Source organism: Hypanus sabinus, chromosome 17 (assembly GCF_030144855.1).
Source record: "Hypanus sabinus isolate sHypSab1 chromosome 17, sHypSab1.hap1, whole genome shotgun sequence".
In the NCBI taxonomy this organism is placed as follows: domain Eukaryota; kingdom Metazoa; phylum Chordata; class Chondrichthyes; order Myliobatiformes; family Dasyatidae; genus Hypanus; species Hypanus sabinus.
Genome location: NC_082722.1, coordinates 79587536 through 79608016, shown reverse-complemented (window position 1 = coordinate 79608016; position 20481 = coordinate 79587536). Strand labels below are relative to the sequence as shown.

The 20481-nt window shown below is 50.4% G+C and overlaps 1 protein-coding gene across 6 annotated transcripts in view; it reads right to left on the bottom strand.

Annotated features, from left to right (window-relative positions):
* Window positions 1–19385, bottom strand: part of LOC132407063 (carboxylesterase 5A-like) — an 82246-nt gene extending 62861 nt beyond the window's left edge. For 3 of the 6 annotated variants that reach the window (XR_009516367.1, XR_009516366.1, XM_059993316.1), the window contains exons 1-5: window positions 19128–19384; window positions 15120–15324; window positions 11815–11932; window positions 5398–5531; window positions 502–655 (exon numbers count right to left, since the gene is read on the bottom strand). Coding sequence is in view for 4 of the 6 variants with exons in the window: in XM_059993316.1 (XP_059849299.1) it covers window positions 502–655; window positions 5398–5531; window positions 11815–11932; window positions 15120–15324; window positions 19128–19197 (681 nt within the window). In the remaining 2 variants the exon portion in view is untranslated. Of the gene's footprint in view, window positions 1–501; window positions 656–5397; window positions 5532–11814; window positions 11933–15119; window positions 15325–19127 lie in introns of all 6 variants that reach the window. The other 3 variants (XM_059993315.1, XM_059993314.1, XM_059993313.1) reach the window with 3 other exon arrangements.
* Between the last annotated feature and the right edge of the window lie 1096 nt (window positions 19386–20481).

Here is a 20481-nt window from a genome sequence, read left to right as displayed (position 1 = left end):
GGTGAGGGAGTGTAGGATGGGGAGGGGTGAGGGAGTGTGGGGATGGGTGAGGGAGTGTGGGGGTGAGGGGGTGTGGGGAGGGGTGAGGGACTGTGGGGAGGGGTGAGGGAGTGTAGGATGGGAGGGAGTGTGGGGAGTGGTGAGGGAGTGTAGGATGGGGGGGTGAGGGAGTGTGGGGAGGGGTGAGGGAGTGTGGGGAGGGGTGAGGGAGTGTAGGATGGGGAGGGGTGTGTGGGAGTGTGGGGTGGGGAGGGGTGAGGGAGTGTAGGATGGGGAGGGGTGAGGGAGTGTGGGGATGGGTGAGGGAGTGTGGGGGGGTGAGGGGGGTGTGGGGAGGGGTGAGGGAGTGTGGGGGGGGGGGTGAGGGAGTGTGGGATGGGGAGGGGTGAGGGAGTGTGGGGTGGGGATGGTGCCAACCCCCCACGGTTCACAAGGCGCTGGGCGGGAGACGTGTGGAAACATGACTGCGGGGGAGGCGAGGTAGCAGTGACTGGTCCTTACGTGCAGGGAGACGCTGAGACTGCCAACAGACTCTCCGAACAGTGTGACCTGCCGGGGGTCGCCCCCAAACTGCCCGATGTTCCTCTGCACCCACTGCAGAGCTGCCACTTGGTCCAGGAAGCCAAAGTTACCCCTGGCCCACTCGTCTCCCGTGCTGCAGTGAGAACAAGGCACAAGCAAAGAGTTAAATCCTGATTTGCAGCTCTCTAACACAGAGATGCTGCGTCAGATTTAGGGACTGATGCAGAGGATGAGTTAAAAAAACATAGAAACACAGAACATTAGAGGACAGAAGCAGGCCCTGTCTGTGCTAATCCTTCACATTACACCTGTCTGTACACAATCCATATGCAGTACCTGTCCTGGGTCTCCGTCTGCTTCGGGAGTGGCAAGGCATCTGACCACAAGTCCCTACAAAGGATTGCGAGGACTGCTGAGAGAATCATCGGGGTCTCTCTCCCACCCATCAGAGATATGTATTAGGAAGGCTGCGTATGTGGGCAGGGTCCTCAGCACTGTCAGTGACCCCTCCCATCTGTCCAACAATCTGTTTGACCCCCCCCCGCCCCCACCACCAGCAGACAGCAGGTAGCAGAACATTAGGATAAGAACTGCTGGAGTGGGCAACAGCTTCTTACCCCAGGCAGTGAGACTACTGAACTCCCTGCCACCACTCGTGAAGCACCAGAACTTGTGCCAGTAAAAGCACCCAAAACTAAATGTCGATCTTCTGGAATATGTTTTACTATTTGTTAATTTATTTGTGGTAATATTACTTCATGTGTTGTGTGTAACTTATATGTACTGTGTTGTGCACCTCAGTTAATGGTAGTGGTCCATGGTACAAGGAAGGTTGGGAACCCCTGGTCTGGAGGAATATTGTTTAGTTTGACTGTATACATGGGAATGACAATAAACTGAACATAAACTTGAACTTGATATCGTTATTCTAACATTCTCTGCTTGTTCATGTTTCTGTCTAAATGCCTCTTAAATGTTGCTGTTGCATTTGTGTCTAAACCTTCTGTGAGAGCACCCACCACACTCTGTGTAGAATCTCTTTTAAACTCCCCCCCCCCACCCTAGACCCAAGTATTTGACATTTCCACTCTGGAAGACAGACGCTGACTCTGCCTCCTGCAACTTTATAAAGTTCTGTTAGGTCTTACCTCAGCCCATCATGCTCCAGAGAAGGTAACCCAAGTTTGTCCAATCTTTCCTGATAGGTCATACCTCCGGATGCAGGCAGCTCTTCTACACCTTCTCCAAGACGGAAGACGGAAGTTGGCTATTTTTGTCCATGTATGGAGATACACTGAGACCAAACCAAAGTTTTCTACATTTCTACATCCCCCAGATAACGAAGGCAAGATTGCCCTCCAACTTCTAGAAACAGAAAACCTACAGCACAATACAGGCCCACAAAGCTGTGCTGAACATGTCCCTACCTTAGAAATTATCTCGGGTTACCTATAGTCTTCTACTTTTCTAAGCTCCATGTACCTGTCCAGGAGTCTCTTAAAAGACCCTATCGTATCCGCCTCCACCACCGTTGCCGGCAGCCCATTCCACACACTCAGCACTCTCTGTGTAAAAAACTTACCCCTGACATCTCATCTGTACCTGCTTCCCAGCACCTTAAAACTATGCCTCCTCGTGTTAGCCATTTCAGCCCTGGGAAAAAGCCTCTGGCTAGCCACACAGTCAATGCCTCTCATCATCTTATACACCTCAATCAGGTCACCTCTCATCCTCCGTCACTTCGAGGAAAAAAGGCCAAGTTCACTCAACCAATTCTCATGAGGTATGCCCTCCAATCCAGACAACATCCTTGTGAATCTCCTCTGCACTCTCTCTATAGCATCCACATCCTTTTCTGTAGTGAGGTGACCAGAACTGAACACAGTACTCCAAGTGGGGTCTGACCAAGGTCTTATATAGCTGTTACATTACCTCACAGCTTTTGAACTCAATCCCATGGTTGGTGAATGCCAACACACCATACACTTTCTTAACAACACTGAAAACCTGTGCAGCAGCTTTGAGTGTCCTATGGACATGGATCCCAAGATCTCTCAGCACTCTACACTGCTAAGAGGCTTACCATTTATATTATATTCTATCTTCAAATTGGACCTACCAAAGTGAACCACTTCACACTTATCTGGGTTGAACACCATCTGCCACTTCTCAGCCCAGTTCTGCATCCTATTGATGCCCTGCTGTAACCTCTGACAACCCTCCGACTATCAACAACGCCCCCAACCTTTGTGTCATCAGCAAACTTACTAACCCACCCTTCTACTTCATCCTGGTAGTTTATAATCACAAAGAGAATTCTTTGAGGAGATTACAAGTAGGATAGATAACGGGGATGCAGTGGATGTTGTGTATTTGGACTTTCCGAAGGCCTTTGAAAGGTGCCACACATGAGGCTGCTTACCAAGTTAAAAGCCCTTGGAAAGTTACTGGCATGTTTAGAGCATTGGCTGATTGGTAGGAGACAGCCAGTGGGAATAAAAGGATACTTTTCTGGTTGGCTGCCAGTGGCCAGTGGTGTTCCACAGGGGTCAGTGTTGGGACTACTTCTTGCTGTGTATCAATGATTTGGATGATGGACTAGATGGCTTTGTTGCCAAGTTTGCAGATGATATGAAGATTGGTGGAGGGGCAGGTAGTGTTGAGGAAACAGGTAGGTTGCAGAAGGACTTAGACAGATTAAGAGATTGGCAAATGAAATACAATGTTGGAAAATGCACTTTGGTAGGAGAAATAAATGTGCAGACTCTTTTCTAAACGGGGAGAAAATCCAAAACTCCGAGGTGCAAATGGTTTTGGGAGTCCTTGTGCAGAACACCCTGAAGGTTAACTTGCAGGTAGAGTCGGCGGTGAGGAATGTTATTCATTTCAAGAGGACACTGGTGAGGCCTCGTCCTGAGTATTGTGAACAGTTTTGGGCTTTTCATCTGAGAATAGATGTGCTGGCATTGGAGAGGGTTCAGAGGAGATTCACAAGGATGATTCTGGGAATAAAAGCTCTGGGACTGCACCCACTGGTACTTAGAAGGATGAGAGGGGATGTTACGGATGAAACTTTTCAAACGTTGAAAGGCCTAGACAGAGAAGATGTGAAGAGGATGTTTCTCATGGTGAGAGAGTCTAGGACAAGAGGGCACAGCCTCAGGATAGAGAGGTGTCCATTTAAAACAGAGATTGGAGAAATTTCCTTAGCCAGAGGGTGGTTGGTGAATTTGTGGAATTTGTTATCACTGGCAGCTGTGGAGGCCAGGTCGCCGGGTGTACTTAAGGCAGAGCTTGACAGGTTCTTGATTGGACAAGGCATCAGTTACGGGGAGAAGGCCGGGGAGTGGAGCTGAGGAGAGAAAAAAGGATCAGCCATGACAGAGCAGACTCAATGGGCCAAATGGCCTAATTCTGCTCCTATGTCTTGTCGTCTTATGATCCTGCCAAGACCATAATTATTCTTGGCAATTGTTTTCACAGAGGTGGTTTGCTATTGCCTTCTTTTGGGCAAAGTCTTTACGAGATGGGTGACCTCAGCCATTCTCAATACTTTGTGGTCGCATAAGCAGGACTTGTGATAGGAACCAGCTGCTCATACGACCACCCAGCACCTGCTCCCATGGCTTCATGATCTGGGGGGACGAAGCAGGTACCTCTCCTTGCCCGAGGGTCACCTGCAGGCGAGCAGAGGGAAGAAGTGCTTCACACTTCCTCTGGTAGAGACGCATCTCATAAATGGCACGAAACGTTGCATTATCAGCAGTAGTTTGTAAAATGATTCAAACACCTACGGGAGAATGGGTATAGAGTTGGATTTCTGTACGTCAGGTCGTCAGTAACCCGGGGACTCACTGTACGCCTTCTGCTCACTCTCAGCCTTTCAAAGTACACCTCACGCCCGTCTGCATTAATAGTTCAATATATCCCAAGATAGAGTGAAAACTTTGTTTCGCATGCCATCCACACAGATCATTTCATCCCATTGAGATAGTCCAGGGGAGGACAATAACAGAACCACGGATATGGGACCAGAATGAAGTGTCCCCCTTCCAGAGGAAGTGCAGTGCAGCACACAATCAGGTGCGAGGGCATAAGCAGGTAGACTGTGAGGTCAAGCATCCATCCTTATTGTACGAGTCTAACAACAACAGGGTACGTGCCTTCAGGCTCTGCATTTTCTGCCAAATGGGAGGGGGAGAAGAGAGTACGGTGGGGTCTTTGATCACACTGGCTGTTTTACTGAGGCAGTGAGAGTGCTGAGGAAGGGATGATTAAATTTTACTTGCATTTTCTCCACCCAAGTTTTCATCAAACTATATCGAGTACACTTGTCCAGGCTGACACATTGATATCGATGAAGCTCGTGAATGCCTGTCTCAGGAAGATAAACAAACTTGACATGTCTCCATCACCCCTCACCAGATGCACCATCCTCTCTGACGGATCATGTCTTGGCACGGCAACTGCTCTGCCTCAGACCCCAAGAAACTGCAGAGAGTTGTGAACACAGCTCAACACGACACAAGAACCAGCCTCCCCTCCAGGGACTCTGTCTGCACTCCTCCCTGCCTCGGTAAAGCAGCCAGCATCATCAACGCCCCCTCCCACCCCAGACAGTCTCTATTCTCCCTTCTCCCACCAGGCTCGCGGACACCTTCCATCCCAGTGTGTTTGGTTGGTTGGAGCCTCGGGTAGCTGTGTATCAGAGGGTACATATCTTACTTCGGAAACATAGACCACTTCCTGTCTTGCGGGCACACAGTTATCTAGAGAACCAATTAACCATTGCCTAGGGAAGAACCAATCACTGCTCTCCAATACGTAGCAACCTGGGGAAGCAAGTGACGTTCGCTCTTGAACACACAGGGTTACCTGAGGAATCCGGCCACGCTGATCCGGTACTGGACCACCACCACCACCACGTTCCCGACGCTGGCCAATGCCGACCCATAGAATAAGGAACTCTTTCCCAGAATGAAGGCACCTCCATGGATGAAAACCATGACCTGAGAGGTGATCGGAATGGGGAATGGGAAGAACCAGAAAGGTTTAGTGCCACAAATCATTTAATACCAGGGTCCTAGAAATGTCTTAAAGTCTTCTGTCAAAGGGCAGCAGCGAGCAAACACAGCGGGGCAGCACCAGGTGAACACTAGAGGGCAGCAGTGAGCAAACACTAGAGGGCAGCACCAAGTGAACACTAGAGGGCAGCAGTGAGCAAACACTAGAGGGCAGCACCAAGTGAACACTAGAGGGCAGCAGTGAGCAAACACTAGAGGGCAGCACCAAGTGAACACTAGAGGGCAGCACCAAGCGAACACCAGAGGGCAGAAGCGAGCGAACACTAGAGGGCAGCAGCGAGCAAACACTAGAGGGCAGCAGCGAGCAAACACTAGAGGGCAGCACCAAGCGAACACTAGAGGGCAGCACCAAGCGAACACTAGAGGGCAGCAGCGAGCGAACACTAGAGGGCAGCAGCGAGCGAACACTAGAGGGCAGCACCAAGCGAACACTAGAGGGCAGCACCAAGTGAACACTAGAGGGCAGCACCAAGCGAACACTAGAGGGCAGCACCAAGTGAACACTAGAGGGCAGCAGCGAGCGAACACTAGAGGGCAGCACCGAGTGAACACTAGAGGGCAGCACCAAGCGAACACTAGAGGGCAGCACCAAGTGAACACTAGAGGGCAGCAGCGAGCGAACACTAGAGGGCAGCAGCGAGCGAACACTAGAGGGCAGCAGCGAGCGAACACTAGAGGGCAGCAGCGAGCGAACACTAGAGGGCAGCAGCGAGCGAACACTAGAGGGCAGCAGCGAACGAACACTAGAGGGCAGCAGCGAGCGAACACTAGAGGGCAGCAGCGAGCGAACACTAGAGGGCAGCAGCGAGTGAACACTAGAGGGCAGCAGCGAGTGAACACTAGAGGGCAGCAGCGAGCAAACACTAGAGGGCAGCATCTGGAATTCTCTCCCCCCAGAGGTGGAAGGAGAGAGATCAGATTTTTTTTCAGGTGGAAATACAGTACTGAGCTGAAAGTACAGCACTGTGAAAAAGTGTCAGGCACGTACATATAGCAGGGGTGCCTAAGACTTTTGCACAGTACTGTATTTGTTGATGTGGAGTGGAGAGTGTGGTTGTAAATCTGGTGGCATGACCAGGGTGTGGGACAGGTGGCAGAGAAGGAGAGCCAGGGGTAGTTGTAGACATCCCCAGCCCTGAGACACCAGGCAAGGTCATTTGATTCCAAACAATTGGCTTATTAATCATAACAGAATGTCTCTCTGGTGCTTCCCGCTCCTTCCCCTTTTCCCAGCCATGATTCCCCTCTCCCTGCCTCCTTCTCACTCTCAGTCCACAATAGAGATCCCTATCAGAATCAGGTTTATCATCACTCACGTATGTCATGAAATTTGTTTCTTTTTGTGGCAGCAGTACAATGCAATACATAAAATGACTAGAGTACTGTGCCCTCGCTATACCGCACTTTTGCACAGTTCTGTATGATTCACATTTGAATGACTGGGTGTATTTTACTGACTGATCTTTGTGTTAGTTGAATGTCTTCACCACCACTGTGGCCTGAGCGTAGGTGACCTTGACCATGAGAATGCAATAGCTTGTGGGCACAACCATGAGAACATGAATGTTACTTGAGCACAGGGGTGGGGCTGGCGAAGAGCGGTCTGGTTCGGTGGTTTGAGGTGCTGCTAATGGTGGTTCACACTACAGTCTTCCCTATCATTGGGCAGGATAAACAAGCAGAGCATTGGGGTAATTCTCCAGGCTTCAGCGACGGTTTGGGAGAATGGGAGGTGTGCTGCAGAGAGAGGTACCCGTGTATGCCGAGATAAGTATTTCAATGTTTGCCCTGTCCTAATAGATGTAGTTTTAAGTAGGTAATTGGAGTCTGTGTCTTTCTGACTCAGCCAGCATCTGTGGGGCACACTGAGCAGCCAGGTGGCCTCCCCACTCCTACTTTTTGTAAGCACATCGAGCACCTTCACTCTGTCCACCGCAAAAGGTCAGATCTCTTGGTGGCCACACATTTCAATTAGACCTCCCATCATGTCTGTCCATGGTCTCTTCCACGTTCACAATAAGGCCATTCTCATGTTGGACGAGAAACACTTCATCTTCTGTCTGGGTAGCCTCCGACCTGATGGCATGAACATTGATTTCTCGAACTTCCAGTAGATTTTCCCCTGCTCCCTTCCATCTCCTTCCGTTCCCCACCCTGGTTCCCCTCTCACCTCCCTCTTATCGTTACCTGCCTATCACCTCCCGCTGGTGACCCTCCTCCTTCCCATGGTCAACTCTCCTCTCCTATCAGATTCCTTCTTCTTCAGCACTTTACATTTTCCACCTATCATCTCCTTGCTTCTTACTTTCTCCCTCACCCACCTTGGCTTCACCTATCACATTCTAGCTTGTATTCCTTCTCTTCCCCCCCCCCCACCTTCTTATTCTGATGTCTCCCCCTCCCTCTCCAGGCTTGGTCAAAGTTCGTGGCCTGAAACACCTACATTTTATTCATTTCCATACGTGTTGAGCTCCTCCCGCATCTTGTGTGAGGTGTCTACAAATTAGTAACCCTAACCTGTTCATCTTTGGACTGTGGGAGGAAACCCACACGGTCACGGGGAGAACTTACAAACTCCTCACAGACAGTGGCTGGAATCGAATCCGGATATTGCCCCCGGATACATGCTGCTCCCACAAAGACCACTAGCCTTACTTTTGCTGTTACACTCCTCAGAAGCTGGTCTCTTCTGACTCAGAGACAGGAGCTGGTGGCTGGAGGTGAGGGGGTGGGGAGCAGAGATGTTATGTGAGCACACACCACACACCCAACTCAGATTTCTAATATTCATTGAAACAAATGGGCACAGATTGACGTACTGATGGGAGAATGGTGAGGAGGAGATTCGTATTCAGATTTAAATTTATTAATCATCTTTTTCCCCATTTGTTTAATATGTCTGTAATCTGATGCTTCAATGCAGCCTTGTTTTGTGTGTGTTTCTCTGTGAGTGTGACTAACAAATGTGGAAACATAGCTTTCATCCAGATCACCAGACTCATTGGATGGCATGCTGGATTGGGTGCTGCCCTCTGCTGTTCACTCGGTGCTGACCCTCTGCTGTTCACTCGGTGCTGACCTCTGCTGTTCACTCGGTGCTGCCCTCTGCTGTTCACTCGGTGCTGACCCTCTGCTGTTCACTCGGTGCTGACCCTCTGCTGTTCACTCGGTGCTGCCCTCTGCTGTTCACTCGGTGCTGACCCTCTGCTGTTCACTCGGTGCTGACCCTCTGCTGTTCACTCGGTGCTGCCCTCTGCTGTTCACTCGGTGCTGCCCTCTGCTGTTCACTCGGTGCTGACCCTCTGCTGTTCACTCGGTGCTGCCCTCTGCTGTTCACTCGGTGCTGCCCTCTGCTGTTCACTCGGTGCTGCCCTCTGCTGTTCACTCGGTGCTGACCCTCTGCTGTTCACTCGGTGCTGACCCTCTGCTGTTCACTCAGTGCTGCCCTCTGCTGTTCACTCGGTGCTGACCCTCTGTGTTTGCTCACTGCTGCCCTCTGCTGTTCACTCAGTGCTGCCCTCTGCTGTTCACTCGGTGCTGACCCTCTGTGTTTGCTCACTGCTGCCCTCTGCTGTTCACTCAGTGCTGCCCTCTGCTGTTCACTCGGTGCTGACCCTCTGTGTTTGCTCACTGTTGCCCTCTGCTGTTCACTCGGTGCTGACCATCTGTGTTTGCTCAGTGCTGCCCTCTGCTGTTCACTCAGTGCTGACCCTCCGTGTTTGCTCGCTGCTGCCCTCTGCTGTTCACTCGGTGCTGACCATCTGTGTTTGCTCACTGCTGCCCTCTGCTGTTCACTCAGTGCTGCCCTCTGCTGTTCACTCGGTGCTGACCATTTGTTTGCTCACTGCTGCCCTCTGCTGTTCACCTGGTGCTGACCCTCTGTGTTTGCTCGCTGCTGCCCTCTGGTGTTCACTCGGTGCTTGCCCATCTGTGTTCGCTCGCTGCTGCCCTCTGGTGTTCACTCGGTGCTTGCCCATCTGTGTTCGCTCGCTGCTGCCCTCTGGTGTTCACTCGGTGCTTGCCCATCTGTAATCCCATTCCCATTCTGATATGTCTATCCATGGTCTCCTTTACTGTCAAAATGAATCCAAACTCAGGTTGGAGGAACAACACCTCATATACCGGCTGGGTAGCCTCCAACCTGATGGCATGAACATTGACTTCTCTAACTTCCATTAATGTCCCTCCTCCCCTTCTTACCCCATCCCTGACATATTTAATTATTTTTCTGTGTCTCTGCCCATCACTCGGCCTGTTCTCCATCTCCCTCTGGAGCTTCCCCCTCCCCCTTCCTCCCGAGGTCTCCCATCCCATGATCCTTTCCCTTCTCCAGCTCCGTATCACTTTCACCAACCACCTTTCCAGCTCTTAGCTTCATCCCACCCCTCCGGTCTTCTCCTATCATTTCACATTTCCCCCTCTCCCCACTACTTTCAAATCTCTTACTATCTTTCCTTTTCAGTTAGTCCTGACGAGGGATCTTGGCCCAAAACATCGACAGCGCTTCTTCCTATAGATGCTGCCTGGCCTGTTGTGTTCCACCAGCATTTTGTGTGTGTTGCTTGAATTTCCAGCATCTGCAGATTTCCTCGTGTTCACTCGATGCAGCCCATCTGTGTGTGTTCGGTGCTGCCCTCTGGTGTTCACTCAGTGCTGCCCTGCTGTGTTTGCTCGGTGCTGCCCTCTGGTGTTCACTCAGTGCTGCCCTGCTGTGTTTGCTCGGTGCTGCCCTCTGGTGTTCACTCAGTGCTGCCCTGCTGTGTTTGCTCGGTGCTGCCCTCTGGTGTTCACTCAGTGCTGCCCTGCTGTGTTTGCTCGGTGCTGCCCTCTGGTGTTCACTCAGTGCTGCCCTGCTGTGTTTGCTCGGTGCTGCCCTCTGGTGTTCACTCAGTGCTGCCCTGCTGTGTTTGCTCGGTGCTGCCCTCTGGTGTTCACTCAGTGCTGCCCTGCTGTGTTTGCTCGGTGCTGCCCTCTGGTGTTCACTCAGTGCTGCCCTGCTGTGTTTGCTCGGTGCTGCCCTCTGGTGTTCACTCAGTGCTGCCCTGCTGTGTTTGCTCGGTGCTGCCCTCTGGTGTTCACTCAGTGCTGCCCTGCTGTGTTTGCTCAGTGCTGCCCTCTGGTGTTCACTCAGTGCTGCCCTGCTGTGTTTCGGAACCATATGTGCTATGTGTGTGCTGTTGACCTGATGGAGGTGTATAAGATGATGAGAGATATTGATCGTGTGGATAGTCAGAGGCTTTTCCCCAGGACTGAAATGGCTAACATGAGGGAGCACAGTTTTAAGGTGCTTGGAAGTAGGTACAGAGGAGATATCAAGGGTAAGTTTTTTTACGCAGAGAGTGGTGAGTGTGAGGAATGGGCTGCCAGCGACGGAGGTCGAAGCAGATACGATGGGGTCTTTTAAGAGACTTCGATAGTTACATGGGGCTTAGAAAAATAGAGGGTTGTGGGTAACCCTAGATAATTTCTAAGGTAAGGACATGTTCGACACAGCATTGTGCTGTAGGTATTCTACGTTTCTATGTGAAATGTGTCATTTGTGTTAACAACCAACACACCCTAAGGAGGTGCTGGGGGCAGCCCACAAGTGTCACCATGCATCCCCCGTAAGACAAGCCCTTCCCCACCCACTCACACACACCGACAGGCCCCCGTAAGACAAGCCCTTCCCCACCCACTCACACACACCGACAGGCCCCCGTAAGACAAGCCCTTCCCCACCCACTCACACACACCGACAGGCCCCCGTAAGACAAGCCCTTCCCCACCCACTCACACACACCGACAGGCCCCCGTAAGACAAGCCCTTCCCCACCCACTCACACACACCGACAGGCCCCCGTAAGACAAGCCCTTCCCCACCCACTCACACACACCGACAGGCCCCCGTAAGACAAGCCCTTCCCCACCCACTCACACACACCGACAGGCCCCCGTAAGACAAGCCCTTCCCCACCCACTCACACACACCGACAGGCCCCCGTAAGACAAGCCCTTCCCCACCCACTCACACACACCGACAGGCCCCCGTAAGACAAGCCCTTCCCCACCCACTCACAGAATGGATCCTCAGGCCTCTTCCTCTAAACTCACTGACTCCCCACCTCCCACCTCTCCTTGCCTCTGAATGCCCACACCCCCACATCTCCCTTCCCTTCAGACAGTTTGGCAAGGGGGTGGGTGTAGGGGCATTGAACTGTGTACGTACTGGTACAGGGCTCCTGTGCTGAGCAGCAGAGGCGGGCGTGTAGACACTGAGATATAGACAGTCCTCGCTGGCTGCTACGACAAAGGGCACCGGGGTTCTCCGAATCCTCTGCAGACACCTAAAGCAGAGAGGGAGAGAGAGGTAAAGGAGAGAAAAGGACAGGGAGAAGAACGGAGAGGAAAGGGGAGGGGAGGCAGGCGGAGAAAGAGAATGAGGGTGTGAGAGGGAGTAGGATGGAGAGAGAGGGATGTGAGAGCGTGGGAGACAGAGGAGAGAGGGATGTGAGAGCGTGGGAGACAGAGGAGAGAGGGATGGGAGAGTGTGGGAGATAGCGGAGAGAGGGATGGGAGAGCGTGGGAGACAGAGGAGAGAGGGATGGGAGAGCGTGGGAGACAGAGGAGAGAGGGATGGGAGAGCGTGGGAGACAGAGGAGAGAGGGATGGGGAAGGCAGTAAAGAGAGAGGGATGGGGAAGGCAGCATCCCACCATCCCTTCCCCCTTCCACCATCCCTTCCCCCTCCCACTGTCTCTTCCCCAACCACCATCTCTTCCCCCTCCCACCATCTCCTCCCCCTCCCACCGTCTCCTCCCCTTCCCAACGTCTCTTCCCCCTCCCACCGTCTCTTCCCCCTCCCACCATCTCTTCCCCCTTCCACCATCCCTTCCCCCAACCACCGTCTCTTCCCCCTCCCACCGTCTCTTCCCCCTCCCACCATCTCTTCCCCCTTCCACCATCCCTTCCCCCAACCACCGTCTCTTCCCCCTCCCACCGTCTCTTCCCCCAACCACCGTCTCTTCCCCCTCCCACCGTCTCTTCCCCCCCTACAATCTCTTCCCCTCCCACCGTCTCTTCCCCCTCCCACCATCTCTTCCCCCTCCCACCATCTCTTCCCCTCCCACCGTCTCTTCCCCCAACCACCATCTCTTCCCCCAACCACCATCCCTTCCCCCAACCCTTCCCCCAACCTCCGTCTCTTCCCCCTCCCACCATCTCTTCCCCCCCCACCATCTCTTCCCCCCACCATCTCTTCCCCCAACCACCATCTTCACCCCCTCCCACCATCTCTTCCCCCAACCACCATCTTCACCCCCTCCCACCATCTCTTCCCCTTGTGTTTCTCCGGTTGGCAGTCAGTGGTGAGTGGGGTGCCATAGGGGTCGGTGCTGGGCCCGCAGCTGTTCAACATTTATGTTGATGATTTGGAAGAGGGAGCTGAGTGTAGCGTAGCAAAATTTGTTGATGACACTAAACTGAGTGGAAAAGCAAATTGCACAGAGGATGTGGAGAGTCTGCAGAGGGATATAGATAGGTTTAGTGAGTGGGCCAAGGTCTGGCAAGTGGAATACAACGTTGGTAAATGTGAGATCATCCACTTTGGAAGGAATAATAGAAGAGCTGATTATTGTGTAAATGCTGAAAGATTGTAGCATGCTGTTGTGCAGAGAGACTTGAGAATGCTTGTGCATGAATCGCAAAAAGTTGGCTTGCAGATACAACAGGTTATTAAGAAGGTGAATGGTATGTTGGCCTTCATTGCTAGAGGGATTGAATTCAAGAGCAGGGAGGTCATGCTACAACTGTACAGGGTACTGGTGAGGCCGCACCTGGAGTACTGTGTGCAGTTCTGGTCTCCTTACTTGAGGAAGGATAGACTGGCTTTGGAGGCTGTGCAGAGGAGGTTCACCAGGTTGATTCCAGGGATGAAGGGGTTAACCTATGAGGAGAGATTGAGTCGCCTGGGACTATACTCTTTGGAGTTCAGAAGAATGAGAGAGGATCTTATAGAAACATACAAACTTTTGAAAGGGGTAGATAATATAGAAGTAGGAAAGTTGTTTCCATTGGTAGGTGAGACTAGAACTAGGGGACATTGCCTCAAGATTCTGGGGAGAAGATTTAGGACGGAGATGAGGAGAAACTGTTTTTCCCAGAGAGTGGTGAATCTGTGGAATTCTCTGCCCAGAGAAGCAGTTGAGGCTTCTTCACTAAATGTATTTAAGATACAGTTAGATAGATTTTTACATAGTAGGGGAATTAAGGGTTATGGGGAAAAGGCAGGTAGGTGGAGCTGAATTTACAGACAGATCAGCCACGAACCTATTGAATGGCGGGGCAGGCTCGATGGGCCAAATGGCCTACTCCTGCTCCTATTTCTTATGTTCTTATGTTCCATCATCTTCTCTCCCTCTCACCATCTTCTCCCCTTCCAAACATCTCTTCCCCCCTCATCATCTCATCTCCCCCACCATCTCTTTTGCCTCCCATCATCTCCCCCACCATCTCTTCTCCCTCCCATCATCTCCCCCCACCATCTCTTTTGCCTCCCATCATCTCCCCCACCATCTCTTTTGCCTCCCATCATCTCCCCCCACCATCTCTTTTGCCTCCCATCATCTCCCCCACCATCTCTTTTGCCTCCCATCATCTCCCCCACCATCTCTTTTGCCTCCCATCATCTCCCCCCACCATCTCTTTTGCCTCCCATCATCTCCCCCACCATCTCTTTTGCCTCCCATCATCTCCCCCACCATCTCTTTTGCCTCCCATCATCTCCCCCCACCATCTCTTTTGCCTTCCATCATCTCCCCCACCATCTCTTTTGCCTCCCATCATCTCCCCCACCATCTCTTTTGCCTCCCATCATCTCCCCCACCATCTCTTTTGCCTCCCATCATCTCCCCCCACCATCTCTTCTCCCTCCCATCATCTCCCCCCACCATCTCTTTTGCCTCCCACCATCTCCTTAGCCTCTTTCCCTGTACCACCATCAGCTTGGCCATTCACCTCTGACCTCTCATTAACAAGGCATTTCTACCCTCAGAACAGCTGCTCACTGGATGTTGTTTGTTTTTTGCACCATTCTTGTAAACTCCAGAGACTGTCGTGCATGAAAATCCCAGGAGATCAGCAGTTTCTGAGATACTCAAACAACACCGTCTGGCACCAACCATCAATCCACAGTCAAAGTCACTTCGATCACATTTCCTCCCCATTCTGATGTTTGGTCTGAACAACAACTGAACCTCTTGACCATGTCTACATGCTTTTATGATTTGAGTTTCTGCCACATGATTGGCTGATTAGATATTTGCATTAACGAGCAAGTGTACTGTTGGACCCGATAAAGTGGCCAGTGAGTGTATTCTGCATTCTGTTATTGTTTTACCATGTTCTACCTCAATGCACTGGGTAATGATCTGATCTGTGTGAACAGTATGTAAGACAAGCTTCTCACTGTATCTCAGTACATGTGACAAGAATAAACCAATTCCATTTTGGGGCTGGAATAAGGAAAGTTTCCTACATGGGAGGATGGCTGGTGGCATTCCGAATCCCTGTCCATGGCTGTGGTCTCTGGGGAGGAGCGAATCTTAGCGGGCCGACCGGAGGTGCAGCGAACGGGATCCCCAAGTACCCGTGTACTGGTCTGTGACTTCCTTCCACTTCCATCTGCCTTCCCCAAAGCCACCCATCTTCCGTCAAGACGGTGGGAGTCAAGCGCTGGACGCCTGCAAGGTAAGAACTGGAGCATTAACACTCCTATCAATATCTCCCCCACGCGGCAACAGAAGCATGGCTTTTAACATAATGCTTTATGGAAGCAGTGACCCGGTTTCAATTCCCACTGCTTCCTGTAAGGAGTTTGCACGTTCTCCGTCAGACCACGTGGGTGTCCTCTGGCTGCCCTGGTTTCATGGTTCCCACCGTCCAAAGACATACTGGTTGGAAAGGATCAGTAAATTGCAGGCATGCTGTGTTAGTGCAGGAAGCGTGGCAACACCTCAGCTCACCCTCTGAAAGGGTTTGTGTTACCTGGACAAGATCAGTCTCCAGCCCATCACAGACACCCCCTCTTTTTTCTCTAATCCCCCCTTCTCTCCATTTCTCACTTCCCCAGTCCTGATGTAAGGGTTAACATATGAGGAGCATTTGATGTCTCTGGGTCTGTACTCACTGGAGTTTAAAAGAATGAGGGGGAATCTCATTGAAAGCTAACGAATCCTGAAAGAGCTTGATAGGGTGGATATGGAAAGGATGCTTCCTACATTGAGGAGTCTAGGACCAGAGGGTTCAGCCTCAGAATTGAGGGATGTCCATTTAGAACAGAGATGAGGTGGAATTTCTTCAGCCAGAGGGTGGTGAATCTGTGGAATTCACTGCCACAGATGGCCACGGAGGCCGAGTCATTGGGGGTATACCTAAAGTGAAGGTTGATAGGTTCTTGATTAGTCAAGGTGGTAGAGGTTGCAGGGAGAAGGAAGGAGAATGGGGTTGAGAGGGATAATAAATCAGCCGTGATGGATTGGCCGAGCAGATTTGATGGGCTGAATGGCCCAATTCTGCCCCTACATTTATTATTGCACAGAGTTCTGTTGGTGAATAAAGCTTAGTTTAAAAGGAGTGGGTGGTGGGTCAGAGTGAAAGAGTGAGTCACTAACCCTGTCCTGCTCTCTCAGACGTAGATGATGGACCTGGCGGAGCAGATTTGATGGGCCGCGTGGCCTAACTCCGCTCCTTTGTCTTTTGGTCATATGGTGTTACGATATCAGCTGGGAACTTTATGTGTCTCTCTTGCTCTCTGCTCCATTACTCATGACCCGCCAAGTGCCTCGAGTTTCTGCAAACCTTCTCTTGTGACTCCGTATTAAACTTTATTTGATAGACATGCCTCACAGTGGTGTGCCCTCTGGAAGATGCCGTGTACAGTAAGATGTCTTTATCATGAGTGTGACTGGTAATCATTCCCTTCCCACTCATACAACAATACAGCAGGGAAACAGGCTCTTAGGCCTATCCCACCCCTGTCTACCTAAGCTAGTCCCAGTTGCCTGTGTTTCTGAGTTCAAAGTTTAAAGTAAATTTATCATCAAGTTGTATGTGTCACCATATACAACCCTGAGGTTCATTTGTCTTGTGGGTTTCACAATAAATACAAAGAAACACTTTAGAATCAGTGAAAAAGTACACACAAAGATGGACAAACAACAACGTTCAAGTCAACAAACTCTGCAAATACAAAAAGGAAAACAATCATTAAATAAATAATATTGAGAGAATGAATATTCGAGTCGGCAAGAGTGGAATCTGTTCAGAGCTGGGGTGAGTGAAGTTATCCTCACTGGATCAGGAGACTGATGGTTAATAACTGTACCAGAACCTGGTGATGTGAGACCTGAGGCTCCTGTACCTCATTCCTGATGGCAGTAGTGAGAAGAGGGCATGGCCTGGATGGTGAAGGTCCTTACTGATGGATGCTGCTTTCCTGCCATAGTGCTCCAAGTAGATGTGTTTAATGATGGGGAGGGTTTTGCATGTGATGGACCAGGCTCCTACATCTGTAGGATTTTCTGTTTAAGGGCATTAATGTTTGCATACAAGGCTGTGATGCAACCAGTCAGTATACTCTCCACAATGCACCTTTGGAAGTTTGTTAAAGTTTTAGATGACATGCCAACAAGAGAGGCAAGTGTGGATATTGGACCACTGGAAAATGATGCTGGAGAGGGAGCAATGGGGGACCAGGAAATGGCGGATGAACTGAATAAGTATTTTGCATTAGTTTTCACTGTGGAATCCACTAGCAGTATGGAGGAAGTTTGAGAAGGAGAAGGTTCTTGAGAAACTGAAAGGTCTGATGGTAGATAAATCACCTGGCCCAGATTGTGTACATCCCAGGGTTCTGAAAGATGTGGTTGAAGAGATCGTAGATGCATTAGTAATGATCTTTTAAGAATCACTTGATTCTGGAATGGTTCCAGAAGACTGGAGAATTGCAAGGAAATTGTAGGCCAGTTGGTCTGACCTTAGTGCTTGGGTAGGTGTTGGAGTTGATTGTTAAGGATGTGGTTTTGGTGTACTTTGCGGTACATGATAAAATAGGCCATAGTCAGCATGGTTCGCAGGAAAATCCTGCCTGACAAATCTGTTGGAATTCTTTGAGGAAACAACAATCAGGATAGACAAAGGAGAATTGGTGGATGTTGTGTACTTGGATTTTCAGGTCTTTGACGAGGTGCTATACTTAAGAGCCCGTGGTATTACAGGAAAGAAGCTAGTATAGATAGAGCATTGGCATTGGCTGATTGACAGGAGGCAAAGAGTGAGGAAAAAAGGACCCCTTTTGGATTGGCTGCCAGTGACCAGTGGTGATCCACAGGAGTCTGTGACGGGACCGATTCTTTTTACGTTGTTTGTCAATGAGTTGGATGATGAAATTGATGGCTTTGTGATCAATTTGTGGATGATATGAAGATAGGTGGAGGGACAGGTAGTTTTGAGGAAGTAGAGAGGCTGCAGAAGGACTTCGACAGATTAGGAGGATGGGCAAAGAGGTGGCAGATGGAATAGAGTGTTGGGAAGTGAATGGTTACGCTCTTTGTTAGAAAGAATAAAGGCAAAGACTATATCCTACAGGGAGAGAAAATTTATAAATCGGACGCGCAAAGGGACTTGTGCGGGATTCCCCAAAGTTTAATTTGCAGGCTGAATTGGTGTTGAGGAAGGCAAATGCAATGTTCACATTCATTCTAGGAGGACCAGAATGTAAAGGCAAGGACGTTATGCTGGGGCTGTATCAGGCACCGGTGAGTCCTCACCTGGAGCATTGTGAGCAGGTTTGGGACCCTTGTTTAAGACAGGACGTGCTGATATCGGAGAGGGCTCGAAGGGGGTTCATGACAATGATTCCAGGAATGAAAGGGTTAATGTATGAGGAGCGTTTGATGGCCTGTATTCGCTGGAATTTAGAAGAATGAGGGGGATTCTCATTTAAACCTACTGAATTTTGAAGAGTTTAACAGACTGGAAGCGGAGAAGATGTTTCCTGCAGTGGGGGAGTCTAGGACCAGATGGCACAGCCTCAGCACAGAGGGATATCCATTTAGAACAGAGGTGTGGAGGAATTTCTCTACCCAGAGTGTGGTGAACCAATGGCAGCTGTGGAGGACAGCTCTCTGGGTGCATTTAAGGTGGCAATTGATAGGTTCTTGATTGGTCAGGGCCTGAAAGGATACGGGAAGAAAGCAGGAGGAGGGGATTGTGAGGGAAATGTCTTGATTGGCTAAATGGCTTAAATGGCTCCCGTGTCTTGTGGTCTTATCGTCAGGTACTCTTGAGAATGCAGAGGCATGCCCGTGTCCCTCTGAACCTGCCCTGCTTTGCAATAAAATCATGATAATAAAGTCAGTGCCACTTTCCTGCAGTCACAGCCTGAGGGAAGAAGCTGTTACCCAGTCTGGCAGTCCCAGTCCTGATACTCCCGTACCCCCTTCCTGTCATCCACTTTCTTTCTCCCCCTAGGCTTTCAACTTACCTGCCGAGGAGATCGTCCACAGAGCAGCGCAGGTGAGGGTGAGGAGGATCTTGTGGGGGCACTGCTCCATCCTGTTGGTACAGAGGTGGGTGGTATGAGGGTCAGTAGGTTCTTGGTGACCCAGAGTGGCAGCTGGCCGCACCGATGTGAGTCTGCCTCGGTCTCGAATATCCAGTGTGTGTCGGGCTCTTTGCAGACACACCCACTGTCAAGCCTTTAAAACTCTGCCAAGAGCTGGATGTATCCAGGCCTGACCCAAAAACACTGTGCTCAGGTTTCAGCAGGGAGAGAGGACAAAGGTAGGGCTTATTGATTCTGGGCTTGAACAATAACCTGATCTGCTACGTACTTCCTACAGACCAGCAGATTTTTTCCATTCAGACACAGAGGCATGGGGCAGAGAACCTGCCCTTTGATCCATGCCAAACTGGTCTGCAGTCAGACTTATCTCTTCCCACCCCTCCCATCCACATTTATCCAAATTTCTCTTAAATGTTGCAGTCAAACCCGCATCCAGGCCTTCCACTGGCAGGCCATTCCACTCTCTCACCACCCATGCCAAACAGGTCAAAGGGTAGAGGTCAGACTATGGGTGGTCTACTCGCCCTCCAGGTTCGGCGGTTCAGCTCAGGGATAACAACCCTAATTGGAAAAACAGAATTGTTATGGAAACAGCAATGAAGAATCCTTCTACATCCGAGTGTGACGGTATTCCGGAGTCTCCAGCTGACAGTAGTGAAAATCATCAGAGGCTGATGACATGATGAAAGAAACTTTGTACACTGCCAGGTTCCTGAGGTTGTCACAGGTGGGGGTGGGGTGGGGATAAGCTCCCACCACCTAAAGACACAACATATTTTTAACGAGTACAAACCTAACGAGAATATCACCAACTGCACTGACAGTCGGGATGAGTAAAACAGCACGAGAAGACTGTCTCAGGTGCTAACAAACTTGTTAGTGACAGTGAAAAATGTGCTGAATTTTAAGTGAAAATAATGTGATGATGGCTTCAGTCGGGAAAGTTGACAAACTTGATAGTGCTAATGAAGACTGAGTGTTGTATATTGAGAGGATGGGACTCTATTGTATCGCAAACAAAAGAGAGCCCCTCCTCTCTTAGCTTAATGGGCCCAAAAATCACTTGAGCCCCAAACTGCTGGTAATAGCTGGGAGATTGATTTTACTAAAGAAACCAGTCAAAAGATGAGAGCATTTCTGAATGCACTGTAGAACTGAGCAAACTTTCCCAGTACTGTGACTGGGAAGAGATGAAGAGTGATGGACTTTCTGATGCATTAAGGGACAGGATTGTATGTGGCATGCATAGTCAAAGCACTCCAAAGAGGCTACT